The sequence below is a fragment of the Uloborus diversus genome, chromosome 4, assembly GCF_026930045.1.
Source record: "Uloborus diversus isolate 005 chromosome 4, Udiv.v.3.1, whole genome shotgun sequence".
NCBI lineage: Eukaryota > Metazoa > Arthropoda > Arachnida > Araneae > Uloboridae > Uloborus > Uloborus diversus.
In genome coordinates this window covers 18,086,694-18,101,939 of record NC_072734.1, presented here as the reverse complement: position 1 = coordinate 18,101,939, position 15,246 = coordinate 18,086,694, and the positions used below count along the sequence as shown (strand labels likewise).

At 35.7% G+C, this 15,246-nt stretch overlaps 1 protein-coding gene across 1 annotated transcript in view; it reads left to right on the top strand.

The window, feature by feature from the left end:
- Positions 1-5,520: 5,520 nt before the first annotated feature.
- The window catches only part of LOC129219899 (b(0,+)-type amino acid transporter 1-like), a 58,840-nt gene continuing 49,114 nt past the window's right edge, over positions 5,521-15,246 (top strand). The window contains exons 1-2 of the mRNA XM_054854213.1: positions 5,521-5,548; positions 9,231-9,416. Of these exons, the coding sequence (XP_054710188.1) occupies positions 5,521-5,548; positions 9,231-9,416 (214 nt within the window). The remainder of the gene's footprint in view (positions 5,549-9,230; positions 9,417-15,246) is intronic.

The following is a 15,246-nucleotide window of genomic DNA, read 5'->3' as shown; positions in this document are numbered from 1 at the left end:
ATAAATATTCTTTTACAGGCGAACTTGTGGCATGTAGCGATGGAGCTTTAGTCCTTTGTTTCTTTACCTTTGGGGGAGCTAAAGGGAGTACCAGGATATCGGGGGCATTAGATGGACCAGCAACAGGTTGGATATCGGAGGCATTAGAAGGACCAGCAATAGGTTGGGTGTCGGCATCATGAATTTCGGAACTAGATGTGGCATAAGCCGCTGTTGTCACAGCAGGTTCAAATTCTTCAGCTGAGAAAATTTGTGAATTGAGGGGAACAATCCCCGCTGCTTCAAATCCTTTCACTGCGTTATTTAGCGTAGCCGCTTTGGCATACGCTTTGTGAAAGAGGCTAGGTACATTCTTCACAGCAACAGTTTGGCCAGGATTCATAGTTAAAAAATCATTGCACACATTACTGTAGGCAGTTTTCAAAGGACCGAAGAAACTGACGTCCAAAGGCTGCATCCGGTGGGTTGTGTGCGGGGGAAAACCAAGGAGAGTGATAAAGTTGTCCCTGCAAAAATTTACTGCTTCTAGGGTTATGTGTGATGCGTGATTGTCCATCAACAGCAGAATCTGATTGTCAGCTGAAGGTCCTACATTTTTTTTTAAATGGCTCAGCCATTCCAAAAATATTTTGGCATTTATAAAGCTGGAGTCTGGATTGCAGGCAGCTTGGGATCCAGGTGGTGCATCATGCAGCAAATAATCTTGCATGCGCACTCTTTTAAAAATAAAAAGTGGAGGCACATAATGTCCAGTTGCGCTGACACAGCAGACCACACTCACATTTGAGCCTCTCTCAGCCGAAGATACTTTAACCACCCGTCGTTTGCCTGTTGGTGTTATAATGAGAGGGGATTTTGTTGGTACAGTTGAGCAACCTGTTTCGTCAACATTGTAAATCTGGTGTGGCTCATATCTGTGTTTCTTCATAATTTCAGTCAATAAATTAAAGAAGTTTTGCACACTTACTTCATTAAATGCTGCTAATCTTGCCACTGAGGTCGCCTCTGGCTTACGTAAAGATAAATTAAATTTACTTAAAAAGTTGCTCACAAAATCTTTTCCAGCCATCCTTTCTTCTTTATTAAATCGATGTTCTATTTTTAGATGTTCAGCATAATCAAATGCGATTCTTGCAAAATCTTTCTTTGTCAAACCAAATGCACGTCTGTCTATATCTGTAACATAGGTTTTTAGCAAGAGTAATTGTTCCTCAGTAAAAGTATTCTTAAATCTTCCAGCGTTCTCAGGAAATGGCTCTTTGTTCTTCCTTTTATCCACATAACGCCGAAGAGAAGTTTGAGGCAGAGAATTTTTTTTGCTGTTGTTAAAATGAACGCTCCTCTTAGTACCTCTTCAACAGCTTTATCCATACCTTCTTTGGACCAAGATTGTCTTTCCGTAATCCTTTTATATTTCCCCATCGTTTTGTTTCTAAAAAAATAAAGTTATAATCACTTTAAGGATGCTGTCATCAGTTATGAATTTTACCCCCCTTTAAACTATCCAAGAAAAGAAAAGTTGATTGATATCTTTAATATGCCTCAATTCATTGTAGAAGAAAAATACGAATAAAAATAAAGAATTCTTTTTTTTTATTTAAACAAATACCTAGTCAAATTTTTTAAACATTTAAAAATATTTTTTTAAGTAATTAAACAAAATAAAAGTAAAAAAATGTCTTAAAATCTAGTTTTTACAGATAATATGTAATCCTTATAGGCACAAATATTTGATTTGAGACTAGTAAATTGCCTGCTTTTTATTTGCGTGTAAGATGGAGACCACCATCTTACCCGCCATCTTACATATCCATCTTACCCGACGACGTCATGTCGAAATTAAAGTACAAAACGAGAATAAAATTAACCGTATTTTAACTTAAAAGCAACATTATATCATTAATCGAGAAGACTAATTATGTATAAAATTGAAGAAAAGCCCAAAACACTCACCAATTTAACGCAATCCACTAATGAAAAGGTTGACAAATTTAGATATGTTCACGCTGAAATAACAAAACACAAAATGGCGGCAGTTACAGTTATTTTTCCACGCTAGGAATGTAATTCAATTGAAAGATGGCCAACACTGAAGCATATATCCCAATAAGGGGCTGCCATCTATCGCAAATAAAGAGAAACATTCAAGTCACCATCTTAGCCGCCTCTCCATCTTACCCGACTCTCCCCTAGTCAGTTGTGACTCTGAATAGGAATAGGAATAGGATTATCATAACGTGGAAATGCGGTAGAAAGATGCGCCATGGTGCATCATTTGTGACGTCATAAAGACCACAACTTGTTTGAAGAATCGGACATTTCAAAAATTAATTAAAAAATAACTATTGGGAAAATGAAAGTATTTTCTGTGTCCATGTTATTATTTTTTATTTTTTGCTTATTATATCAATTTCAGTGACAAAAAGTACTACTTTTGACTGAAGGAAACAACCCGATTGAGATTAAAATGATCTTAGGCATATTTACAATAGATTATTAATGTATATTTATATTTCTGGGGGTGCACTGCCCCCATTGTTTTCACTTTAGCAAGAAGTGATAAGTAATGGAGTCGGTCCATCTCCAGAGATATAAATACTATATACATTAATGCTACTTTATAAGCATACACAAGTTCATTTCTAATCATATTTATTTCTGGGAATGTAAATTGAATAATATACAGGAATGATTCCTTATTAAAGAACTTCGATGCGACTCTGACTATGCAAAATGGGATACTTACAAGAATTTTTAAAAAATTTACAATGTAAATTTTTTTTCGGGCATGAGGCTCATAGGAGGGAATTCTGTACTCTGGTTTTATGCCGAAAAATAAGTGAAAAATTGTAAGACAAACCCCTGGGGGGGGGGGGAGATCGGTTTTGATGAATAACCCCCATGAATCTCCCAACTTGGTCTAAATATTTATGCTTTTGAACTTTGCACCTCTCTATCCGCTCAGAAAAGTGTTAATGGCTAATATAATGCTTCGTTCCCCTCTAAATAAAAATAATGGCTATGAAACTGCTAAAAACTGAAAAAAAAATGAGGGAGGGGGGCGCCATTTCCAAAAAGTGGGACGTGATGGGGGAAAACAGTGGTAATACTTACATTCAGGTGGAACATTTTATATAAAAATCACCAAGAATTACCTCAAAAAGCATTTTGAAGCTTTGTTTTGAGCAATCACGATTGCTTATTGCTTTCATTTGACTGTTTTGATGTGCTATCATTTTATTTTCCCACCAACACCCTCTGCAGCATCACCGTCGACCGGCTCCTCACGATGCTGCTCCTCTAGCGAAAACCGTCTCGAGGTTGCGTCAATATCCTACACTTACACGCATACATACACGCACGTACAAACGAACACATACACACACATACATACACCTACACACGAATACATATGCCCCCCTCCCCACATACGCCTACATACACACACACTCGTGATTGCAAAAAACATAATTTGAATTCAAGATGTCGAAATTCAAAATATTATTATTATTATTTTTTTTTTTTTTGCCACTATATGTTATTGAAACGCACTTAAATATTGCACAACAGCAAAAAATTTACTTTCCCTACTTTCATAATAAACGTCTCATTTGAATTTTATCCTATTCCTATCAATAAATTCTTCATTCCCTCTTGAGAAAAATTCCAGGTAGTTTTTATTTTCTTTAGGGTTATAAATTCTGTTTAAAATGCAACATGTAATGTTGAACTTCGTTTACAGTTGGTTTTTATAAACAACAATCTATGTTACTCTCAGAATATAGTAGCAGTTCATTATCAGACCTCCACTTTTTTCTCCTTCTCTCTCGTTAATCTTGTCATCGTCCATCACTGAGCGGTGATCTTAGACTTTCCGGTGGCTCTCAAAGCAGACGATTTCAAGACAGAATACTTTGAGAACTTCTTTTCAATTAAAAAAAAAGAAACACGAAAGCGCCAGCTTATAAATAGCTGCATTTCTAAGCCGGAACTACAATGTTATTTTAATGTTGAGAGAATCTAGAAATGGAAGTTGCATTAATTTGATCAAGTAGAGAATTTATTTTCTACTTTTAGAACAAGCATGTTTTTGTTAGGTGTTTTCCCGGATTTCCTATTGTGTGTTCGGGACATAAAATATTCTTAAATCGCAAAAGGATCATTTAAAATTAATGACGAAACTAAGTATTCGTTTGGTGAAAGTGGATGCCAGGAAATGGAAAGATTCTACACATTCTGATTTGAGAGGGTTAAAGTTTGGTACCATTTAGTTCAGTTTCCTTGTAGAAGTTTATAAAATAATGGACAAATCCTCAATCTTTCTTTCGCTTCTTCTTCTTCTTCTTTTTTTTTTTGATGTACACGTTTACTTTATTAACTTGAATATTGAACTCATTTCAATTAAAATCATGCTTGTTTTACCAATTTTAATCAAATTTATTTAGGCTAAGGCTGTTATTTTTTTTATGCGGAATGAAACTGAAACTAAACGATTTCTTCGTTATCATTATGTTTTTCAAAAGTTCGGCTGCTTTTTTTTTTTTTTTAAATATCATAGCGAAGTGGCAACATATTTTTCTTTTTCCAATCTCATTCTTTTTCTATCGTTTGATTATTTAGTGTCAACAATGTTTGCTGAGCTGAAAAACTTTGATTATTTTAAGCGTGGGTTTTAATTTCAGCATTTTAAATTGAAAAAATTCATTCCTTCGTTTGTAAAGTAAAAGGGAGAAAATTAAAATCAGCTGAAACTTACGAAGAAGTTTAGCCAAAACTATAATAAAGACCAAAACTATATAAGTGCAGGCTTTACAAAATATACGAAAAAGAATGATAGTGTATTTCTATTGATAAAGTAAATTTTCTTTGTGGAAATAACTTGTTTCTGTTCAAAAATGTGACAACACTACCTTCTAACAACCGTAGGAAACAGATGAGATCAGTGACAGTTGTTTATAGTAGAAACCTTCAATATCCAAATTGTACACAGGGTGATTCAAGAAGTATGATGGGGTTTCATAAAACTACCGATTTAGGAATATTGGATCAAAAGCTATCTGGTGAAGCTTGAATGAAAGAGGGAGTTATAAAGTTTCAATTGTCTACCGTTGGATGGTCTCTGCGTGTTATAGTGTTTGCTCCACTTGCTATTTATTATTCAGCTTGTCAAAAGGACGGTCAAGGGTAAGATGACTTAGCACTTTATGATTGTCCCCCCCCCCCTTAGGTTACCAGACCTAACGACAAGTGATTTTTTCTTGTGGGGAAATGAAAAGGACATTATGCCCTCTTACCTGCTGATCTTGACTGAAAAATTGGAAAACTGCAGCAATTGCTTCTGTGACTGCAGACATGTTACAATGTGTACATGTCCACCGTCTATATGTATGACAAGCTTTTGAGTACAGGTGTTATACTGTTCAGGAGTCAGGAGGATGGGGCATAGAACATTCCTAGAATTACATTTAACTGCCGTACGAACTCGTTTATCCGGACTAACTGGAACCAAAAGCAATCCGGATGAATGAAAATCCGGATAATCCGAGCAGTAAGTAAAATAAATTCTTTAATAAGCAGACCTACATTTTATTACATCAGAAAACAATGCTCTATAGGAAAATTCCACGGGGTCGTTTCTCGGAAACACTTTAACACTTATAGTTCAGTTACAATGGTGTCGGACTGACGTTCCAACTGCACCATGTTGTTACATTACTATAATATATTGCACTGCCCATGCATTATCTCTGCACTTAATCAAAATAAAAAGCGAATATTTGGTGCAGTCATTGTTCCATTCTTGCTATCATAATTTAAAATTATAATTTGAGTGAATATATTTTGTTCAATTCTGCAAATTTGATCCGGATAAACGGGGGCCGGATGAATGAAGTTCTACTGTATGTAATAAAAATTTCGTTTTTGAACCACCGTTTTTGAATCACCCTGTATTTTTAACAAAAGGGGCTCCTCAACATTTGATTGCGTTTCCTCTATTCAAAATGTAACAATTGCACGTATGTCACTTCTTTATCCGCTAACAGATATATCTGTCACTCTGTCTTGGAGCTGTTTTTTCTTCGCTGCTATAAAACTGGTTGGCATCGTTTGTTGTTTCCGTTTTTGCAAAGCGATGCCAATGCACTAATCTAAATTTTAGATCTAGAAAACTAATTTTTAATTCACTATTTTAGTTGCACTGCTCCAAGTTTACAAATCCAGCTGAATTACAACATCTTTTATTTAGCTAATATTTTGAACTTGTAATCGCGAGAATCAAGTCCAGTTTTAAATAAGAAACTGCCTAATATAAAAACAACAAATTTCAATCAAAACTCAAAATAACAGAATACTTTTCACTCTTTGTTAGTCTAATCTAACAAAATAGAAGTGCTAAGTATTTATTCAAATGAACGTGCCGCCTTTCTTAGACTTTAAAGTGTACATAACATTTCATTGATTGAAAATAATCTTAGACAGAATAATCTAAAAGCGCTGTAGTGATAATGATTTATATTGAGCCAAAAAATTGGGGTATTAAAATTTAAAGGAGGAAATATTTTCATAAGAAACAATATCAATACTTTGTCGCGTCACCTTTTGTTAGAACCGATGCTTTAAGGTTTTCAGACGTGGATTCCACCAGCTGTTTACATTCAGCTGGTGGAATCCACGATACCTAACACTCCAAACTAACCCGTGCCTAACACTATACGTGGTTTGATCGTTTGGATGGAGCCTGAAAAAAGCTTTGTTTTTGGACTCAGACCAAAAGCCTAGCAATTCCTGATCCAGCACCCCCAGAGGTATTCATTTGGAATGGGAAATCGGAGTGACCACGGACATTTTTTACGTGCCCCAGTCACCATTAAATATCACGAAGGATCATTGACCAGCTGAAAAACTTTGATTATTTTAAGCGTGGGTTTTTATTTCAGTATTTTAAATTGAAAAAATTCATTTCTTCGTTTGTAAAGTAAAAAAAGGATGAAAAAAAATAATTTTGGAAAAAATAGAACCGACTTCAAAATTGCTCTAAAAAGGGAAAAATAATTTTATTCTTTAAACACCATCGATAATACTTTTAAACATAATTTTTGAAGTTGGCGCAAAAACAAAAAGGAAAATCCAGTGTAACCGTGCTTTGTTCATATTTTTTTTCAGAAAATCATCCAAAGTTAGAAACGAAACATTTATATCGTTACTCAAAGATGCTGTTATCAATGCATAATGTATGTGGTAGTAAAGGAACTAGGCCTGGTAAAATTTATAGTTGTAGTTGAATTATGGCGGTGAATGATCTGTTCTATCGTTTTTGCGCCAACTTCAAAAATTATGTTTAAAAGTATTATCGATGGTGTTTAAAAAATAAAATTATTTTTCCCTTTTTAGAGCAATTTTGAAGTCGGTTCTATTTTTTCCAAAATTATTTTTTTTCATCCTTTTAAGTGTAAATGTATATATTTCTGTGAAAGTAAGAAGTTACCATCATGAAACTTTACCCTTTTTTTTCCTAAAAATGCTACATACTAAAAAAAAAAAAAAACTATAAGCACATCTTAAACTTTAAGCGATTGACACTAAAAATGTATCTTTACCACTTGAGAAAATGCCGGAATTTTCCAGAATCGGAAAGATACAGAAATCGATAGAACATTCGAGAAAATACGAGATACAAGAAATCTTAGAAAAATTCACTTTGTCTTAGTCGGGATTTGAACCTGAGTTGCTCGCTTGAAAGTCGAGAATTCTACTACTGAGCCACCGTTATCCACGGAAGGTAAGCGCGAACTTCGTTACAATATTTAATCATTTAATAGGGAAATTGCATGAAATTTATGGTTTTTTGCCCATAACTTTTTTTTCTAAAAGACAAATATGGTCAAACAAAGTAATGGGACCTAAGTTGAGCCATCCCCTATCCATTAAAGAAAGAATCATCAAAATCGGTTCACTAGGTGAGACGCTGTGGACAAACAAAAAAAAAACATACATACGGTATGAACTGATAACCGCCTCCTTTTTGAAGTCGGTTAAAAACATACATACGGTATGAACTGATAACCGCCTCCTTTTTGAAGTCGGTTAAAAAGGAGAAAACTAAAATCAGTTCAAACTTACGAAGAAGTTTAGCCAAACCTATACTAAAGACCAAAACTATACAAGTGCAGGCTTTACAAAATATATGAAAAAGAATTATAGTGCATTTCTATTAATGAAGTAAATTTTATTTGTGGAAATAACTTGTTTCTGTTCAAAAATGTGACAACAGTACCTTCTAACAACCGTAGGAAACAGATGAGATCAGTGACAGTTGTTTATAGTAGAAACCTTCAATATTCAAATGGGGTCATTTCCAAAATTTTAAAAGTATTTTTTTCTGAAAGAGCATGTTTAAAAACATAGGATCTGACCATTTTTAAAGTAATTTGACAGAGTTGATTACTTTTAAAAAATTACTTAAATCGATGAGCTTTCATTATTTTCGCTTCTGCCGCTGACATCACAAATGATGAAATGCCATTCTGTGTTGTCATGCACAGAGCAAAATGTTTAGTTCCCATCTTTACTCACGTGTATTGGCAACGATATGGTTGATAGCAAGTGTAGAGCGCAATTTGTATTCGCTTCTTCATTATCATAACGTGGAAACGCAGTAGAAACATGCGCCAAAGAGCATCATTTGTGACATCATCAAGACCACGCCTTGTTTGAAAAGTCGGACATTAAAAAAAAAATAATTAAAAAATAACTGTTGGGAAAATAAAAGTATTTTCTGGGTCCATATTATTTTTTTTTTGCTTATTCTATCAATTTCGTTGGCGGGAACTAGGCCCTTGGGGGGGGGGGTGTCAAGTTACCGAAGTTTCACTGCATTTATATATAAGCAACGATGCTTATATATAAACGCAGTGGAACTTCCGGCAACTTGACCCCCCCCCCCCCCAAGGGCCAAGTCCGCCATCAATTTGTCTGAGGGTATACTCCCAGTTATCCATTACGCACAATTTGTGTATGTGATCATATACATAGTATGTCATAATATGAAAATTTATCAAGCTTGAGGGTATACGCTATATATGTCTAAAAATGTTTGAGAGTATACAGCGTATATGGAGTATAATTCTATGAGAATACCACTGTATATAAGTGTGTGTGTGCATGTGAACAAGAGTCTAAAGAATAACAGCTATTTCCTGATTCTCAATGTTTTTCGTCTTCTCTTGCAGTGAGCGATGTAAACGGTGGGCCGAAGAGGGGGTTCCCCACGTGCCAGTCTACGGGCAGCGCGCTGTCCGAGCTGCCCCTCAAGATGGCGGAGGACAGCCACGAGGACACCCCGGAGGAAGGGATCGCGCTCAAGAGGAGGGTCGGACTGCTCTCGGGGGTCGCACTCATCGTGGGAACCATGATCGGTGAGTTGCACTCCACACTGCATAATTTCTGTATTTTTAGCAGCTCCACTCACTTTATGTTGGTGTTATTGCAGCAATTGGCTCAAAACTGCAAAGAAACTCTTTTAAGTAGGGCATAGTTACTCAAAATTAAAAGTGATAATTATAAAAGGAATTTGAAATGAACTATTGCCTCGGTTCAATGTGGTCTAGAGCAAGAGCCTATAAGCGTCAGATCTAAGTCATAGTATAAAGGCCCAAGATTTTTCTGCTTAAGCACATCACAGTAGGTAAGAAAGTTTCACTATTATTTAAGCTTAGTCGCGCTGGCTTTGGCAGGAAACAGGCAGTAAAAGTTGCCTCAAAAACTTCCATGCTAGGTGACCTTGTCGTCTTCTCTTGATCATTTCCGATTTGAACGAAACTTATAGAGGTGCAGACATGCCTTTGAAACTCACTTATAAAAAATTTTCAGCATCCAAGACCCAAATCCTGAGGATCTAGAAACGATTAAAAAAATGGGGGAGAGGCTACAAAATGGGAAATCAGCTTTGTGAAACAAAATGCCATGTCTAGCACGGTTAACCCATTAGAGGTCATTTTGGATTTTTGGATGGGTACCACCAGGTCACGTGACATGGAATGATGTCTAGTTTTGCAGCAATTTTCCGCACCTTTGCTACCCGTTTCCTGCTAAAACCAGTGCGACTCTGCTTAAATAGTAGCGAACCTTTCTTACCTGCTGTGATGCCCGTGGGGAGAAAAATTTTGAGCCATAATACTATGACGTAGGTCTGACACTCATGGGCTCTTGGACTAGTCCTGTCACATGGGGTCACTTTGAACCGTGTGTGAAATAGGATGCAAATAATAATAATAATAATTATTATTATTATTAAAATAGGGTTTAAATTAGAACCAGTAAAATAAAATCTCTCAAGTTTCAAAGCTTTTCATTTTATTATTTAGCATTTTACAATGTAGGAAGGGAGGTTGCTACCATTTAAAACCAGCGTTCAAGAGTAATTCATAAAAATTAACTTGTAAATTATTAAAATGAATTGTGTACATTCCTCTGCCATCGAATACTTTTAAGTATTCTGAGGCGGTTGATAGTTTAGTATGAATATTAACATGTACTGAACTTGTTGAAAGTTATTTCCCTCTGTCTTATAAAGAAATGAAAGATAAAACTATTCGAAGAACTTTACTTTTCACACAAAAGGTAATACACAGCGGGAATAAATTTCGAAAATGTTATGGTGAAATGTAAAACAATGAACTTCGGATCGTTTTCTCATTGAAAAAAGAATCTAGAAAAATAAACTATAAAAAAAAGTAGAGAAAACATTCATGGTTGCCTAGGTGTTTTGTTTAGTAGTCAGCATGCGCTGTTTTACAGCCAAATGCCAGTGGCAAGTGATTATTTTCAGGTTTTTCAACAAATGACGTCTCTCAGAAAATTGGAAGATGTAAACAAAAAGAGAAAAAGATGACGAGTAAAACACGTAATCTCAATTTTTCTTCAAAAATCTTGTAAATTTTCTTCTAATTATGATTTTAAAACCTTCTGGCAGTAAAATCAGGCAACTTAAATTAAAAAAATAAATAAATAAATAAAGTGATAAAATGAGAGCTAAAGAATAATATGCGGCCGTTTCGAAGCAGACTCAATTTTTTGTTGGCTTTTTTGGCCAATAATTAGGAGTCTTAATAGGTCATAATGCATAAAAGGAGAGGATCAAAGTAAATAACCAAAAGCTGGAAAGTGAATATATAAAACAGGACAAGAGAGTAATTCCAGTTTCCACCTTGAAGAATACTTGAATTGAATATTTATTTAAAAGTAATAAAAGCACAAAATACGAATGGCAAAATTTGGCGACAAAGGGCAGGAACACGTCCATAACAACTAACTGAAAATCAATAGAAGTTTCCAACAAACAATGTGAAAGAAAAACTAAAGACAACAGAATAAATAATAATTTAACACACTGTGACGTACTTTTCACTCCAGGGTCCCCCCGTACCCACCACAGTTTGTGGCTTAACCGGTTGAATGGGACCCTGAAGACTGCTCTGATTTTTTGAACCAGATCAGAAACCGAGCAATACTTGGTCCAGCACCCACAGAAGTATTGTTTCACTTGGAGGATTTAGTGACCACGAGCATATTTAACGTCCCCCAGTCACCGTTAATGAAGACAGTGGATCTTCGACCAGCGAGGATCGAAACCGGGACCCTCCGGTCACAAGTTTGATACCTTAACGATCAGGACACCACGGCCCACTCTGTGACGTACGGATGCGGACGCCAGAGAGGGTGCTATGCCCTTGGCGGGGTTTGATTCGTAGACCTTTGTTATGGTAACACAGCACTTCACCGCTGAGCTAAAAAGGCATGAAGTCTCGGGAGCAAAGCTGGGTTGTGTGTTCTCTGAACGCACGCCACACTATCTTCTTGAGGACTTACGTTTATTCTATCTCGCCTGTTCCCTTTCCTGTCTTTTGGGTTATTCTGAACCCATACTTTTATGTATTGATTGAAGAGTCTTGATTCATTTGCTTCGAAATAGCTGTTTACTGGGTTCTTACTCTCATTTTACCACTTTTTTCGTACTTTCATCCACGTTACATCGCTTACCGCATAAGTTAACACTAAGTTTTCTACTGTTTCTACAAGCTAGAAATCCGTGCTTCGGACGCCTCCTCTTCAATCCCAATTACGCTGACAGTGCATAATCCTTTTCTAATCTTGAGCCAGAAGTGTCTCAACCAAAAGACCCACGCCCCTTCTAGGCGAATCTTCTGGTTGAAGAAGATCCACTCCGGCTTGTCTGGCAGGCAACCAAGAAGGCGTTGACCGGGGCCTTCGCGATTCTCCTCCTCTACTACTCTCTTTTTCTCCGGGCCGAACACTGCGTTTCGTGACGTCACACTTTGAGTCCTTCCTTGCCATTCTACGTAGATAGACCGGGATCTGAAGGGGGTTGAGCATACATGGAAAGGCTGACGCAATATTATTTTTGATTATTGTTACAGGTACTATGGTGATTATGAAACCACATGTCGTCGCCCCTCCCCCCCTGGGTGGTCGACAACTGCGGGGGAGGGGGAAAGCATTAGGGGGAGCCGTTTGGTAAAACATTCATAACTCGAGTACTTGAGATAAAACACTGAAAAAAATGACAATCGACGCAACAAAACAAGGGCTTTATAAAAGCTAAATATGATTATGGTCCTATCTTTGTTAGTTTCTGAGTAAAATTCCATTTTTCGCAAACAGGCAAAAATTTTGAATAAAATACGCAAATTTCTTTTAAAAAAACGCGCACCTTTTTTTTAAAAGAAAAATTCTAAATCAAAATTGTTTGATTTTTTTCATCTAAATAAAACCCAAAATATCATTATTCAGCCTGTTAAAACTATTTAAGTACTGTTAATGCGCTGAAAAACAAAATGACAGTAGCAAGCTCGAACACTATTCGCAGTATAGTTCGGGATCTGAAGGGGGGTTTTGAGTATGCATGGAAGACCTGACGCAAAATTATTTCTGATTATTGTTGCCGGCACTAAAATGATTATGAAAACACTTATCGTCCCCCCCCCCTCCTCGGCGGTCGACATCCCCGGGGGAGGGGGAAAGCATTGGGGGGACGCCGTTTACGAAAATGCTCATAACTCACGAACCGTAGGAGGTAAAGCACTAAAAATTTGGCAAAAGATGCAATAGAACAAGGACAAAAGAAAAAAAAACATATATTTTGTTTTTCCGTAAAATATAAAGTTGCAACTTTTGCTTTTTTCAAATCATCTGCTTTTTTTTTTTTTTTAAATAGTGTTAGCAAAATATTATTCACAACAATAATAAGCAATCACCAAAACATGATCTCTTTCACACAATCTTAAGTAAAGTTTTCAATAATACGATTTTTCAAACAAAAACATTTAAAAAATAAACCCTTACTTAACATGAAATCCGTCAGTAACTAGATACTCTCAAAGTAATGATCAATATCAAACTTTTTGCGATTTGAAACAAAGGAGATGTGAAAATAATGAACAAAAGATACGCATCAGACATTTTAAAAGATCAAAATTTATTACTAAATCAATAACAAAATTGTGCTTGCATCAACTACTTTTATAGCAAGTAAAGAGCAAATAAATCCCAGCCATTTTTTAGTGAGGTAGCTATGGTTAATGTATATAAAAAGTAGCAATTCAGTAAGTTGTTGACTAAAATGGCGTACCAATACAAGTTACATATTACTTCATTGAAACATATTGACGTTTCCATTCAATCTTTGAACCATTCATGGTTTTACAATTTTCATTACTTATAAAGAAAATACAAATAAGACCGTTGCCAATCAAATGATAGTCACAGTTTGAAATGAAATACGCATATGTATTACTTTAAATATTGATCAATGCCCACTGAGGAAATGCTGGTTTTTTGAAGATTTCTCACGGAACATTTGCAACTGAAACTCATTGACCTGTGAAAATAGTTAGTTTTCTTTTGTTATTTTGCGCTTTCTTCCTGTCATTTCTCACCTTAGAATAATTATTAAGAAATATATTTGCTAAAATAGACGCACATTTACTTCCTAGAATAATGTTATCGTTGTTGTTTGATTTGAAAGTGTCCAACTTTGTCAGAATATAAATCCATTTTGATTTATATTCTGACCGATTTGATTTAAATCCGATTTGAACTTGGACACTTCTTCGACCTTTCGACTCAACGAATGACGTCACACGCGCCTCCAACCCCTCAGTGTTTGGCCCGGAGAAAAAGAGAGTAGTAGAGGAGGAGAATCGCGAAGGCCCCGCGTTGACGCGCTCGAGTGCTTCTGTACTCCCCGGCGAAAGGATCTGCGCAAAACAATCCTCTTCGAGAAGAGGTGTGATACAATAGTTCTCTTCAAGAAAACGACGAGATATTCTATTTCAGACAAACAAAAACCTTCCGTAAAGCAAAATCTTAACAAGTGACGCAGTTGCATTTAATAGACCAAACAAGTTCGGAAGAAATAGTTTCCGTTCGTTTAGTGTTTGTTGTTGCTGATGGAGGGTTTTTCGTTCACCTTTGCTTACACTGGACTTATACTCCCTGAATTTGTTTTTGATTGTAACTTTAGATGTGAAGTATTTTTGGTGGTGATTCAGTAGATCTTATTACGTGACGCAGTATCACTTAATAGATCACCAAGTTCAGAATCAGAACAAATAGTTTTCCGCTAGTTTAATGTTTTGTTTCGCTGACAATGAGGTCGTTTCCAAAATTTTAAAAGTATTTTTTTCTGAAAGAGCATGCTTAAAAAACATAGGATCAAACTATTTTTTAAATAATTTGCTTAAGTTTACTATTTTTAAAAATTACTTAAATCAGTGAGCTGTTTTCATTTCTTGCCGATGACATCACAAATGATGAAATGCCATTCTGTGTTGCCATTCACAGAGCAAAATATTTAATTCGCTTCTTGATTATCATAACGTGGAAGCGCGGTACAAAGACGCTCCAAAGAACATCTTTTGTGACGTCATCAAGACCACGCCTTGTTTGAAAAATCGGAAAGTTTAAAAAATTAATTAAAAAATAACTGTTGGGAAAATGAAAGAATTTTCCGGGTCCACATGTTATTATTTTATTTATTTATTTATTTATTTATTTATTTATTTATTTTTTGCTTATTCTATTAATTTCAGTGACTAAAAGTACTACTTTTGACTGAAGGAAACAACCCCATTGGGTATTTCGCTCTTCTGTGCTTCTTACCCTGAACAAAAAAACCATGAATTTAATCATTCGAAAAACATTTCATTTCTTCAAACATGGCCCGTA